We start from the raw sequence: 13,988 nt of genomic DNA, 5'->3' as shown, positions 1-13,988 counted from the left end.
AGTATATTTGATTATTTTTGTCTCCTAAAGAAAAAGTAGCATTTGCTTCTCCAAACATTTCCTAGTACATGCTTTCTGAAGAGAAACAAAATAAATATTAGCTCTTGTTTTCCTATCATATTTCTTGATACTGTACTCAGAAAAGTAAATCTTTTTTTTTTTTTTTTCCCTGCTCGAAAGCGAGATTGAAAAGGTTGGGAAGCAGGGGAAGGATTTATGCCACTGCTAAACCCATTAGACAATTTCTTCAAAATAATCCTGAATTTCTAGGAGTTACAGATAATGATTTTTAAAACAAATTATTGAAGTAGTTCAATGTGGAGTTCATTATGATGAATATAAATAAGTCACTAAGCTGAAAGTTCTTAATGACATAGGAATTGGAAATCTTGACCTTACCACTTTCAAAACAGTGGCGGTTATAACTAGGTAAGAAAATATATAGTGATTTCAGTGGAGCTATCAACCCTAAGCTGGAGAAAACTAAAAGCATAAACTTTCAGGCAGGGAAATTTTAAGAGAAAAAATTGTATTTCAAAATTGAGCAAGATTTTGAGGAGTTTTATTTAGAAGTATAAGTGATCATGATTGTGCTGACAAAACAGAAAATGGTTTTGGCCAGAAACCCATTCCTATATAAAGAGAATAAAAGCAGTTAGAAATAACAACAAGGAAAGGCAACAACAACAACAAAAAAGGTTTTGTATAGGATTTGTGTAAAAAGTATAACTGCTTAAAGAAGCAATAGAAGGTAGTATAGCAGGTTTAGGTTAAAGACAGGTTACTGGATCCAGGTGTTACTTGGATGTGAATTTGTAGCCTCTTTTGTACAGGTTAGATGATCTCTTTGGTGGCCTGATAGTCTTTTTTGGTCCCTAGATCTGTAAGGAGAGTATGTTAAAGGTGATTCTGAATCCTCTGTCCCTGCAAGATATGATGGAACACTACTTTGAAGGAAAAGTTTCTGTAGTGTTCTTAAAACAGTGAGAGAGTTCTGGGTTTTCATTCACATGTGCAGCGAACTTTTTCTTTGAAGTTTCCAACGCATTTTTTCTCAGGCAAATAACTTTGGAAAAAGTCGGCCTTAAGAATGAAGACTGTGTCATGTTAATCACTTGAAAATAGTGTTTTCAGAATGGGAGTGAATGCACATTAACTTAATTATTCCTGGTATCATGAATTAGGAATTTTTTTAATGCTTAATTGCAATAGTGCAAAACATTTACAGGCCACAGTTGATGAAAGAGTGATAGAACTGTGGGTTTGTTTTTAAGAACTTCTTTGCACACACAGCGTGTAGGCAAATTATTTTAATGTGTAACAGCACAGTTTTTGAGGAGGGAGTATTGCTGTTAGAAGCAGCAGTGTCAAGTACCACTGCAGGTAGTGACAGCTGCTGGTTGCACGCCAGCCACTCCCACTTTGAAGTGGCTTCCCTAAAACTAGTGGTATGTGTAACAGAGTTTGCAAAACTTGTATAAGAATGTGTCTTGGGATTTGCAGTCATCAGTGAAGAAATCTACACCTGTAACAGCACGAGATCTGAGTAAGCAGAGAATAGTGTTAAGAGTGTGTGTGTGGCACTTCATAAAACATTTGCAGTAGGGCTTTCTCTGAGAACTTGATCCTTTGTAGGTAGGAAGAGCACAATGCACATTTCAAAGTTAAGAAAGCATTAACAGAGATAAAATAATTATGTTCAGTCTGTAGCCACAATAAGTCTGATGGAAACTGGTTAGTGAGCTATCGTATTTATGAAAAGATATAACCCTGCTGTTGCCTTCATATTAGTTAATGTCACCTTCGAAAATAAAGTTTTGTAAGCTGAGAGCTTGCATGTAGTTGTTTTGTGTGAGTGGTTTCGTGATAATACCCTTTAAGTAATAAACATATTATTTGACAAAGTTCAACCTGAATTACTGCAATCAAGAGCAATGACATCTTTGGATAAACTGTCAATGTGACACTTTACTACTTGACTGTGGTGTGGCATTATTTCAAAGAGGCTCTTAGGACAAAAGCATTATTTCCTTTTAGTAGTAGAACTTTCCAGGAAACCTTAGTGATTCATAGCCATTGCAGAGAAATGGCAGGTGTCATAGCAAAGGGAAATATTGTTCTTTCTTAGCTTTATGAAAGTATTTAATTCTCATCAAGCTGCCAGAAAATGGTAATTATGGTAATGTTAAATTGAATATGCTCTAGATGCTGTATTTGTATAAGCAACAAATTATTTAAAAGCAACAGTTTTATTCATATACTATTTTACTTTTTTTTTTTAAATAATTTGAATATTCAGATGTAGATGCCTCTTGGAATGCAGTTGCAGGTCATAGTGGCTTGTTATATTATCATGTGTTGCCAATGCATAGTAACTAAGTGACAAAGAATGTTTGAAATGCACAGTGTATTTACTGGATTTTCATGAAGACAGCTGAAAGAGGGTTTTACATTTAAAAGGTCATATACATATAATAAACATTTTTTCCCCTACTCAACAGCAAATGGCATCTTTAGTAACTGAGCACATGGAATCTTATGGCACAAAATTTTTAAAGAGGTGTTTCCCAACCAAAGTTGAAAAATTGGAGAGCAACAGATTGCAAGTCACCTGGAAAAATACTGACCTGGGCACAGAAGAAAGCGATTCCTTTGACACAGTGATGTGGGCAGTAGGTAAACTTGATTATTGTAACATTTATTTGCAATGTTTTCCATTCTAAAAGTGAAGTCCCCTCATCATGTAGTATGGAGCCAAACAGCCCCCTTCCTTTTTTTTTTTATATTAATGATAGTTTTTAAATTCTTTTCTTGCATGCCTGACTTGTTCACTTACAGTCTAAAAACACATGAAAGTTACAGTGAGTGGAAGAAATCTGTGGTAACTACTTTTGCATGAGCTGCAATAAATAGGAGACCATTTAGTCTTCCTCACGTTTACTAGAGGATGAAAGCATGAATTCCAGCAACCTCTGTGGTGCAGGTAGTATTCTCTAAGTCAACACTCTTGACTTATTCATGAAGCTATTCACTACAAATTCCTATTTTTCTGAACTGTGCTGTTTAAGTTTGTTACTGCAGCCATCATCCAATTTGGAGAAAGAGAAGTAATTGTCTCTAAAAAATCCAAGCTCATGGCAGGGAACTGTGGAACTTTAGAGCTTTTTGAATTCTGGTCAGGAATTTTCACATATCTCAGACCCCTTGGAACTGACATACGATGCCTAAGTCAGAGTTAAATCAGTTTTAAAGAATTTTGTGACAAATGGCAGTGAGCATAACCACCAGAAATGGGAATTAACTGGGTTTTGCCTTCTTTGAGTCAAATGCTACTTCTTGTAAGGATTAAGACAGTAAATGATGTATGGTACAACGGTCCAGTCCACAGGAACAAAAATACTCTTTCTGCATTGCCTCCCTAAGCTACTCTTCTGTTGCTGTTACGAGTTGGCCCTCAGTTCCTATATTTGTTCAGATGGACTGCAAGCCCACTAGAATAGGAGACCTCTTGTCTTCTATGCATATAAAGCTTTGCGAATATCTGGAATTCTAGACAGATAATGGATGGTGAAAGGTAGCAGTGGTATTTGGCAAGTGGATGATATCTGGTGAACAAAGTAAATAGGCTTAAACTTACTGCCCAAGAAATTTTTTTTTTTTTATGCAGAAGAATGATCAGTTTTACTAGCAGCTTTAGCAATTCCTTTAGCTACTTCATTTTTATGCTATTTTTTATCTTACACTACTGTTTTAGAGTAGTGGGGGAGCATTACTCTTTCATTTGTTGATAACAGATAAAGTTAAATTTTTGTGGTTGTAGAATAGATCCTTTACAGGAAATAGGAACAGATCATTTACAGCATTTTGTATTTTGTCCAGTGGACTAAATCTGTTGTCCTGTTGTTCCTTTCCCCTTGTTAAGTCAGCTTTATATCCTAATACCCCAAACAGAGAGCAGCTTGTGTGTTATGACAAACATTTTCTTTCACTTACTGTGATTACTATTCTCTTAGAAGTGTAATGGGCTTCTATGAATTGTGGAAACAGCCTATAATAATGGATTATGCTTACCAGAACCAATCAAAGACACTAGTGCTTGCCAAGAGCAAAAAAGATCATGCTCTCTGGAGATGTGACAATCCTGAAATCTGTAGAATAATATTCATGAGGTGAGATGAAAATGTTTCCAAAAAGTGAATTTCTAAATGTCTTATGTGATTTTTCTCAAACTTTCTGGTAAAAGTACACTGAGGTGGAGTCACATCTGTGAAATGTCAAGTCAATTTGTTTACTTTTGTCAAAGATGGAAAATAGAGCTATTAAATTGAAATAATATGAAAAAAATCTTGGTGTAGTGTTAATTATAGTGGAATAAGGTTGCATGATATACTGTTGCAACTCAGTTGTAATGTAATTCCATTCACTATTTTGATACAGAGGAACTACATGTATTATAATTTTTGTCATACATTTGAGTTACAATCCCTATTTAGAAACTGCAAAATGAATGGGTTTGTTTGGGTTTTATGCATTGACTTTTTTAGTGTTCAAATTGGCACTCCACCCTTTAAGGATTAAACACATTAACAGTTAAAGCTGGTTAATTGATGTGCAGTCGGTATGATTCATTGTTTTGCTCTGTATCAACACACCCACACCAGGTGTCTCAGATAATAGGCTGGGAAACTTGGTAGTGTTGAGGATTTCCTGTCTGCAGATGTGCCAGTTACAATACTGATTGAAGAAAGTCAGCTTGTAGAGTTAGTTAAAAAGCAGCTGCTATGGTTAACCAATTGTAGTCTGAATTATAGTAAATATTTCTTTAATTTTTGTAAGCACATCATGGAATTTTAGTAGGATTTTATGAATAATGTTAAAAGTATTTACTAGCAGTGGCACATAGTTTGAGTTTGGTAAGCTACAGTATTATCTCTTAATGTAGGCCCTTTGAAAAAAATTACATTGTGTTTCTATGAAGAGTTTTGTTTATCTTTTGGAATGTGTAATTTTCTGCTTGTATAGATAAGCCAATAAAAGCAGGTACAATGCTCTCTTTGCTTTTCTAGCAGCTTTTTTTGAACCAGTTGACATATTTGAGGGGAAAAAAAAAATCTCATTTTGATACCTTTTAATGTACTTTAAAGGTTTCAACCCAAAGCTACTGTTATGGGCCCATGGTACCTTGCTGAGTGGCTATAACTATTATATTCGAGATCAGTGAAACAGCTCTTTCTTGACCTTTATTTGATTCTGCCTGTCTAGTCCTGTAATGTCCTTCTGTCTTTTACTAGTGCTCTGTCTTCTGCTTTTGTGAGAATTCTCCTGAAATGATAAGCTTTTGAGATATATTTTTTTTTCTATTCAATATGGAACCAATAAACTTATAATATTATATAGTATTCCCCCTGCCCTTAAGACACACAAAAAAATTATATGTTCAGTGCCTAATATACATGAGCTACACAGAAATGGTGGTTTGTGCATGTACAGATTGAACATAGGGTCTTTATCTGAAGAAAAGGGTAGAGATTGACACCTTTATAAACAGATGCAACTTCTGAGCTGCAAGGCAAAGTTGCAGGAGATCAGGCTTTGTCAAGTGGGTTTGTTTCAGCTATTGGAGGACTGAAACCTGTGGATTGAACGCTGCAGTTGCAACACAGCTAATATATAAAAGGAATTGGCAAGTAGCATTTCCTTTTGAATTTGCAATAGATTGCAAATGATCACTGGTGTAACTGGAATTTGATTATTCACAAAGTCCTTAGAAAAGATACTGAGTTACTACATATCTGATGAGGTCTTACTGTGTAGAGGAGCAACACTGAATTGATGATTAAACTAAGGAGGTGTTTACAAAATATCCTGGAATTAGTTTGTCAGAGAAAGTGAGGTTGTGTGCTAGTAAATTGTTAACAGAAGGAGCAATAACCAGTAGCAAGTTTTAAGTTTAGCTTTACAAAAAGAGTATTCTCCCTGATGAGAGCAGTGCAACAACCATTCTCAAGTTCCTTTGCATTCATAAGCTTAGAGAAAAGCCACTGTATCTTTGAAATAGTATAATCTTTGCTATAAAAAGGAATTATAACTAGCTCAATGTAAAGCTGAACAGGTATCAGGTGTTGCACATCATGTGCTATCAAACATTGCCCTTTGTGCCAGACTGGATGCTTGGCAGATTCATTTTGTAGTGCAGTAAAATAAGATCCTTGCTGTTCAATATTAAGAAAGGGTTAAGTACATAACAGGTTTTTTTTTAATAGTATTTTTCTTCAAGTCTTACAACCAAATCAGTTTGGATTAACTAAGAAAACAGAAATTTTGTTTGGAGATTTTCTTTGAAAAGTCCCATATGGTAAAATATTGCTGTGATCTCCTGTGAGCATATCTCTGCCAGCCCCTATAGAAAAGGGGATGAGCTTTAGATTTGCTTTGCAGTCAAAATCTTGCCATATAGTTTTTAACCTTTGAACTATTCAGTGAAAAATAATGCACCTTGGTTGATCTCAGACAACTGTTAGTGCTAATGTGATGTGGTTTGCTGAGGCTCTGGGTCTTTGTTCTGAACTTCCCGTGCCTCTTTCTCATTAATTTTAATTCATTACTGTCTTGGTAAGAAGTGGTTTCTGCAGTCCTAATGAAAATTGTCATTCCCATTACATCAGCCAGTGCTTTTAGGTTTTTTCCCAATATCTAGTTTTAGTGACATTCAGTCAGATTTTATTCAACAGGGCTATTTTTAATGTGCTAGTAATTTGTTTGCATTGAAAGAGGCTTGGACAGTAATTTTTCTTTCTTTTGTTTAACCTACCCATAAACTTTGAGTGTAGCTCTTATTTTATGCTACTTATTTTATCAGCTTGTAACTACAAAAATCACTTCTTCATGTTGAGGAAAAGTAGGATGCTAGACTATGCTTCTAATCTGCATGTGGGAAAATGTTTTGGATTCAGAACTATAAGGTGCTATTTGAGTTGATAGGTGATGGCTAGCCTTTATCCAAATGGTGGTATAAATTAAAAAAAAAACCACAAACCAACCATGGTGGAAAATGCTCTAAAGTAATTTCATGAAACCAGTATAATTACTGTGACATTTCCTACGGAATATAGGTTCTGTTCATCTGTAAGTGTCTAGGAGACTGAAGCCAATGACCTCACTTGGGAATGGTGGTTGGGTACTGGTTTTTGAGACTGCAGAGCCATCCTTTAGGGGTGTACCATGATTAAAGAAAGCTTAGTGTGGGAGAATTAATGTAAAGCTGAACTGTACCTTCTCAGAAAATGTTTCCAGCCCACTTTACCTTGTACAGAACCTTGAGAACAAAACAAATAGAATTGTTAGAAGTCTGTCCCATGCTGTAAGGTTTTCATTTAAGTTGCATATCACTTGGAGTTGCTTTTTTTTGTTGCTGCTGTTTGGGCAGGATGAAAGCAACAAGTCTCCATATGCAAGTAACTTCAGATGTACAGTGGATGGTGATTGCGCCATGGCTGCCACAATCTTTCTGCTGAGATGACTCCTCTGTGTAATAAGTATTACTGGTCAATGCTACAAGAGATAGTACAGCTTAGCAGACTTGGCAAACAACCAGTTACTACGCCAGCACTGACTAGGGTCAGATTTTTTTCAAATTAGGGCAGGCATGCTGAAAGCTTATCAGTAATGAATGAAATGTTCGAAAACATCCTTGTAAAATTGGCGCACACTATCAGTGTAGTCAGGGTTCTGAACTTTTTTTTAATCTTTCCTACTGTAGTCAATATTTTCTCGTAATCTGAACATTAGTTACACTGAATTGGTCTTTATTAGTCATTATCAGCTGGTGCTGTTTTAGTGAACACCTTTTCGGTTTTGAGGAAGGATTTGAAGGAGAAGGGGTAGTGGTCTTGAAACTAATTTGGGGAGTGTGTCAGGCACCCAAAACAAGACAAGAGAGAGTATCAAGACTGGGAACACAGATTAGATTTTGATTAAGGTCAAACTGATGTTGGATTGGGTAAAATTATGAAGTGATGTGTCAAAATGCCAATGTATAGGGAAGAAGTAGAGAAGACTATTGGGCTTAAGTTTTATGCCAGAAGAACCATCCTGTTACCCTGCAGTATCCTCACAGTGGCCATTTGCAGTGTCATGCCTGATAACAACATGCTTGGTTGGCTCTAATTTGGATTTTTCAAATGTTGGGGGGGCAAACAGACATTCCAGCTTCTGTGATTAAGAGACTGCAGAAGACCCATTATAAAAGTCTGCTGTCAGCTGCACCTTTATCACCCTGGGAAATCTTACTGTATGCAAGAGTATGCTGTCACTCACATTTACTGCTGCTACTTACTTGACTGTGCCTATTCCTATGGTTTCTTCTCAGTTTAGTTGCTTCAGTCTCCACTGTTGAAGGTCCTGAACCTGAAGGTCACAGCAGCCTGATACTGTCTTCGCCTTATTCTGTGTGCGATTGTCAGAGTCCCTCAGCACATGATGGGACAGAAATGCCACATCACAATATAACCAGCCTAGCACGTATCCGAGATGAATGCTTTAACCAGTCTCTGTCACTCTCTGTAGCTAAGATGACTGGCAGCCATGTTGTTAGATTTTACAAAAACAGATCAAAAAGCTGTTGTTTTCTTTTTTTAAAGTTAAAAGTGAATGGAGGCAGGCCCTGAAAGTAGGGATCTGTGTGGTTTTCACAGCTGTGTGGTTATTGTATGGGTCTGTTACAGATGAGATTATGATGTGGTATTAAAAGTGCAAGAGTCAGGTAACCTTTTTAAGGGTCAGATTTGAATTGGCACCTTTCTTCTAGATGTCTCGCATAATATCTTGCTGTTTTGAATAAAAGCTAAATCTGGTCTTGTGTCATACAATCATACACTGCTTGTTCTGTGGCAGTTTCAAGGCAGTGGACATCTTCAAACTAAAAGCATATGTGCTGGCTTTAGTGGGGGCACGGGGAGCATCTCTGTGTTGTGTACCTGGTACGATTTGGTATAGTTTTGTATTGCCCTCTGGATCTTAGAAATAAGCTGTAAACTCATGCTTTCTTGGAGCTATAAATGTAAAAAACTTAAGTTACAAATGGCCTTTTGATCCAATACTACTGAGGAATGGTGAGAACTGATTCTGCAGTACAAGTAAGTGAATGTTGAGATATATCAGAATTTCCTGCATTTTACATTAAAACTTACCTAGACACATTGGATAATCATGAATCTAAGCTTCTGAATTTGAGGTTAAGCAAGATCAGTAAGTGTAATTCTGGCTTATGGAGGTGAGCCAGCGTGGGGCTAAAGGCCAATAAAGCTTCACTTCAGTTTTATAAAGTTTTATTTTTGCTTTCAGAAATAATATTTAGGTAGTAAAGTTGAGAGAGAAATTTCACTATGAGCAGCAACAGATTTTTTGTAACTCTTAGCTATTAATACCAAGCTGTACACATGTTAAAATAGACTGGAATCGAAAGGTTAAGTGTTATCCTGCAGATTTGATAAACTTGTCTGTTGTTGTCACAGGTCTTTAAATGACTCTATTGACAGTTTTTCTTTTTTTCCTCTTTCAGTGCCTACCATTGCGTGCTAAGCTTTCTCTTGGCTCTGCCTGGCAGGAAAAAGGGGAAACTAGAAAACCCCATTAGTTGTCCATTTGCAGAATATCCAGGCTTTACTCTCAATACACAAAGAAATACAACGGTAGGAAGTTGTTTCACATCCGAGCCAAGATAAGGTCCTGGAGGTTTATTATTTTTGTTGCCTGATAGCATCAGAACTGGGGAGCAGGGGGCAGAGAAGGAACAGCAGATCAACATCCCATGGGGACAACAGAAGGGAAGACAGACAGATAGCCAAGTGCCGACAGCTTCAGTCAGTACTCCCAGAGGAAGTGTTGGTTTCACCAGATGAAATTAATACACAGAAGTCTTTACAGAGGCATTCAGATGTGACATTGTTTGGGGGGCCTGGCTATATGGCAGATGTATAAAGCAGTGAATCATATGTTTACATATAATTAGGTCTGTATTGACAAGCCAGGTTTTCCTTTTGTTTAATAATTTCCTACATTAACATCAAAGAGCTTGTTTTTATAATGAAAACACATTTCCCTTTTTGTTTTGCTTTGCTATAACTCTGTATTAACATCAAATACAAAATCATGACTGACGCAAAGGAGACCTATATATGTAGATGTAGATATATCCATATTCATTTATAGCTTCTAAAAATGGATGCAATGTTATAAAATTTCCTTCATTTGGACATATTCAGGTAAACTTTTCTATGTAATCCTGTACGTCCCTAGAAATTTTGGGAGTACCTGATAATTGCGCTATGCTTATTAACCTTCAAATACATTTGAAAAATTTGATAGGATTTAAGATTCCAACTCCTGGGTTAGATACTCTATAGAAAGCTCAGTGTAATGTTATCAAGACTTTGGTAATCTAAGTGGAAAACACTACAAAAATATTTTTTTAAAGACAAGATAATTTAAAATTATTGGAAGAAGAAGCTGTAATAAAATCTAGGCTTGGTAGAATTTGCCTCATTTGTTTTTAAATCCATTTAAAATAGTGTTTCTAAACCCTAGGAAAGGTGTTTCTAAACTACAGTAATAGCTCAAATACAGAGCTGAGCTAAATAACTGAGCATTAAGGACTTGAGAGCAAAGTTGGTAAACTTTTTCATCCAAGCTGAGGGAGCCAAAAAAGCTTTAAGATAAGTGTATTGGATAACAAGAAAAGAGGACTCCAGGAATGTTTAATGTTGAACAGCAGTGTTGTTAATTTTTATCCACAAGTGAGCACAATAGGCTGTTTGTTAGTATTGAGTGTCGTTTGGGTAATGTTTATTGGAAATTTTCAGTGTAGAAGTTGCGTAGTTGTTGTACGTGTATTCATGCTATATTAGGAAACTGAATTTAGAATGTGCAATAAATATTAAACCATGTGGTTTTTTGAACTTTTTTGCAGTGGATGTTGTCCTGCGCATTTTTAAAGGATAACTTTCTCTGAAATATTCTGAGCAAAGACAATAGTAGTAGAGGTTCTTTCACCAAGAAATTCATATCTATACTTTCTACCCTTACAGCTTTTTCAGAATGAGATAAGTTTTGTCATGTTTCTACTTGGACTATTAAATAGCACAAAGTTCTTGGAAACCTACAGTGGAGGATACCAGCTTTTTAGGTTAACACTGCTGAAGTTTACCAATATTTTTTTACTTTAATTTCTATTTTTTCCTTAAGGCCGAGCCCCTGAGACTGAAACCCTCAATTTGGAGAGAGTTGGAGTGAAAACTAATTCTGAAACTGGAAAGATCATTGTTGATGCCAGTGAAGCGACTTCTGTTCCTCACATTTATGCAGTTGGAGACATAACAGAGGTACTGAGTCTACATAAACTATTTTACAATAACAGGAAGCCAACTTTGTTCCTGACTAATAACTAGTCCCCAGATGTCGTCATACTCTAGCATATATCTTAGTGTTTTGCTCTTTTTCATTTTGCAGAGCTGTAGTGTTTATGCCAGCCACCTGGGTCAGTAATTTCCTTCACATGGATCTTGTGAAGTATCTGAGCATTAGAGATTATTACTGATGTTTATCAGGGAATGCATCATTGGTCAGAGGCTAGTAATAATGTCTTTATCACTTCATTTATCTTTCTAATAATGTTTTTATCACTCGAGACATATGACTTCATATTGCCTGTGAATGCTGAGTGAAAGCAGTTCTTACCTTCTGGAGTTGAATACACTTAGTGGGAATGACTGTGACAAGTTCTGTAATTCCATTTTTAGTATTTTGGGGTTTAATTGAGACTAGTCACAAGACAGCATTTCTGCTGCCTGACATAAAATGCTTCTGACAAAACTATCTTCCTCTAGAATAAGAAAAGGTAATTGCTGCAAATACTAAATGCGTTTGACTTCTGTTCATGATTTGTGGCTGATTATGCCAAGTAAACATGAGGTCTGTTGTTGGGTTTTGTGTTTTGGGTTTTTTTTAAGGAGGGGACATTATAACATAAGCAAAATAATTTACTTATTATAGATGCAAAACCAGAATTCTGTGGCCTTAATCTAGTGCTATTGATAATCTACAGCTATCTATGACAAGAATGTCTTGTGCTGATCAAAATGCACTCAAATACTTTCAATCCCTCAATTTTCAGTTTACAGAAGAAGTCAGAGTATCTGCTGTAAATTGGGCATCTTCAAATATGTTGTCTTCATAAAAAAATAATATTTATCTGGATTCAGAACTGTACAGTTACAGGAGGATGTTTTCATCAGCTGTCTGCTGTAGCTGAAAAATTTGGGCAATATGTAGAATAGAGAGGCCGGGCATTGCAAGATACAGAATTCTCTCACCTGTTGTTGAACTTAATGGAATTGAGCACATGCCTTCCTAACAAGACTTTTTTTGATATAGTGAAAGCATCTGTTTTAAAAGTCTGGTAAATCTAAATAGTGTAGCAATATCCAAGCACTGTGTATAGTATAATTTGAGAGACCTTTAAAAGATTTCTCATTCTGCCATGTTTAAAATCTTTTAAAGATGTCTCAAATTTATAAACCCTACAGGTGCTCTGAGTTTAAGAGATGTAACAGGTTACATAATATCTTGGGAATAGCCCTGCAAATTTCTGACTGGACTCTGGAACTGCCAGAGACACTTAAATCTCATAAATCTGCTGACCATTCCTGACCTCTTCCCCTGTATGTAGACATGTGTTTCTTCCTGTCTGTCTCCATCTTCATGTGAATGACTTGCCATTTCCTTTTAAACTGTGTTAAAACTCTTTCCTGCTCAGCTTTTTCTCCTGTTTTTTCTTACTCTCCATAGTTCTCTGTCCTGTCCAGTCACTCAGAGCTTTGGGATTATGTACAGTTCCTCTCCTTTCTTCTCACTTCACATACAGGTTCCCTCTGTACTTGTCACTTTTTGCTCTGGAATATTTCCTGAAGTCCTCTTTCTGCTCACAGTGACCTCCTACACCTGCTTGTCTCTGATGTATGCCTTGCTTGGGCCTCCTGCTTTCCAAACTTTTCTTTTTAATTTCATCCAAGAAGCAGTTGTTAGAGGCGATGCTGGCAGGGCCTTGGATTTGGTTACTCATTTTGCTGCCAATCTGCAGTGTTATTTTGGGCAAGTCATTTCCTTTTGGGTGCTTTTTGTCTTCTGCCCTTTGAGGATTTATTTAAGTAAGAAATATAAAGTTGGAGGCAGGATGCTCTCCTCTTTCCTACACTGGATCTAAAAAAATCAGGTCTTCATTTATTTGTCACTTTCATTTTGTTGTTAAAACTTGATTACCTTTTCCTGCTTTTGTCCTTATTAGTGCAGATATTTGAACTTGAGTTGTTCAATAGGAACTTCTAAATGTAAGTGTTAAAAACAGCAACATAGTTTTATACTGTGTCTAGTGCACAGTTGGGGGAAAAACTGAAGAGTTAAATCAGTGCTCTACAGAAATATTCTCTTAAGGTTTCATCTGCATATGGGCTCAACATAGGGAATTAAAAAATTATAGATTTTAAAGACAGAAGGAATTATTGCCATTATCTTGTCTGACTCCAGTACAATGTGAGCCATGTAATTCCACTTGCTAAGCAATAAAGCTTATTTTATTTGAATACTTAAATAAATTTTGTCTTTTTCTGAAAGCAGAATTAATTTAGATAATAAATTTAATTGGCATGGGAACCAGCAGCGAAAGAAACTTCTGTGTTGGCCCACATCTCAAAGAATACACACAGAAGAATCAAGTGCGTCCTGCTAAGAACCAGGAAGCTGTAGAGCTTGGTGTGTGATACTTTCTGGGTGAGACCTACCAACAGAGCACAAGAAGGGGAATCTTGTTTCCTGTGAATGATCATCAGTGATCCCTAATATTACTTATAAGAATAAGATTTTATTTTTTTTCCCTCCAGTGTTCCTGCTCAGGATTTCTCTTTGCTCTGTTCTCTCCCTGTCACAGTCACTTTGCT

General features: G+C 36.3%; 1 protein-coding gene across 10 annotated transcripts in view; it reads left to right on the top strand.

Moving 5' to 3' along the window:
- TXNRD2 (thioredoxin reductase 2) overlaps nucleotides 1-13,988 on the top strand; it is a 36,970-nt gene that overhangs the window by 11,095 nt on the left and 11,887 nt on the right. For 8 of the 10 annotated variants that reach the window (XM_054844477.1, XM_054844485.1, XM_054844484.1 and 5 more), the window contains 2 exons: nucleotides 2,502-2,676; nucleotides 11,242-11,378. In XM_054844477.1, the coding sequence (XP_054700452.1) occupies nucleotides 2,502-2,676; nucleotides 11,242-11,378 (312 nt within the window). The remainder of the gene's footprint in view (nucleotides 1-2,501; nucleotides 2,677-11,241; nucleotides 11,379-13,988) is intronic. The other 2 variants (XR_008579532.1, XR_008579533.1) reach the window with 1 other exon arrangement.

This window comes from Grus americana, chromosome 16 (assembly GCF_028858705.1).
Source record: "Grus americana isolate bGruAme1 chromosome 16, bGruAme1.mat, whole genome shotgun sequence".
Taxonomy (NCBI): Eukaryota; Metazoa; Chordata; class Aves; order Gruiformes; family Gruidae; genus Grus; species Grus americana.
The sequence above is the reverse complement of the archived record's forward strand: the minus strand, read 5'-3'. Positions and strand labels throughout refer to the sequence as shown.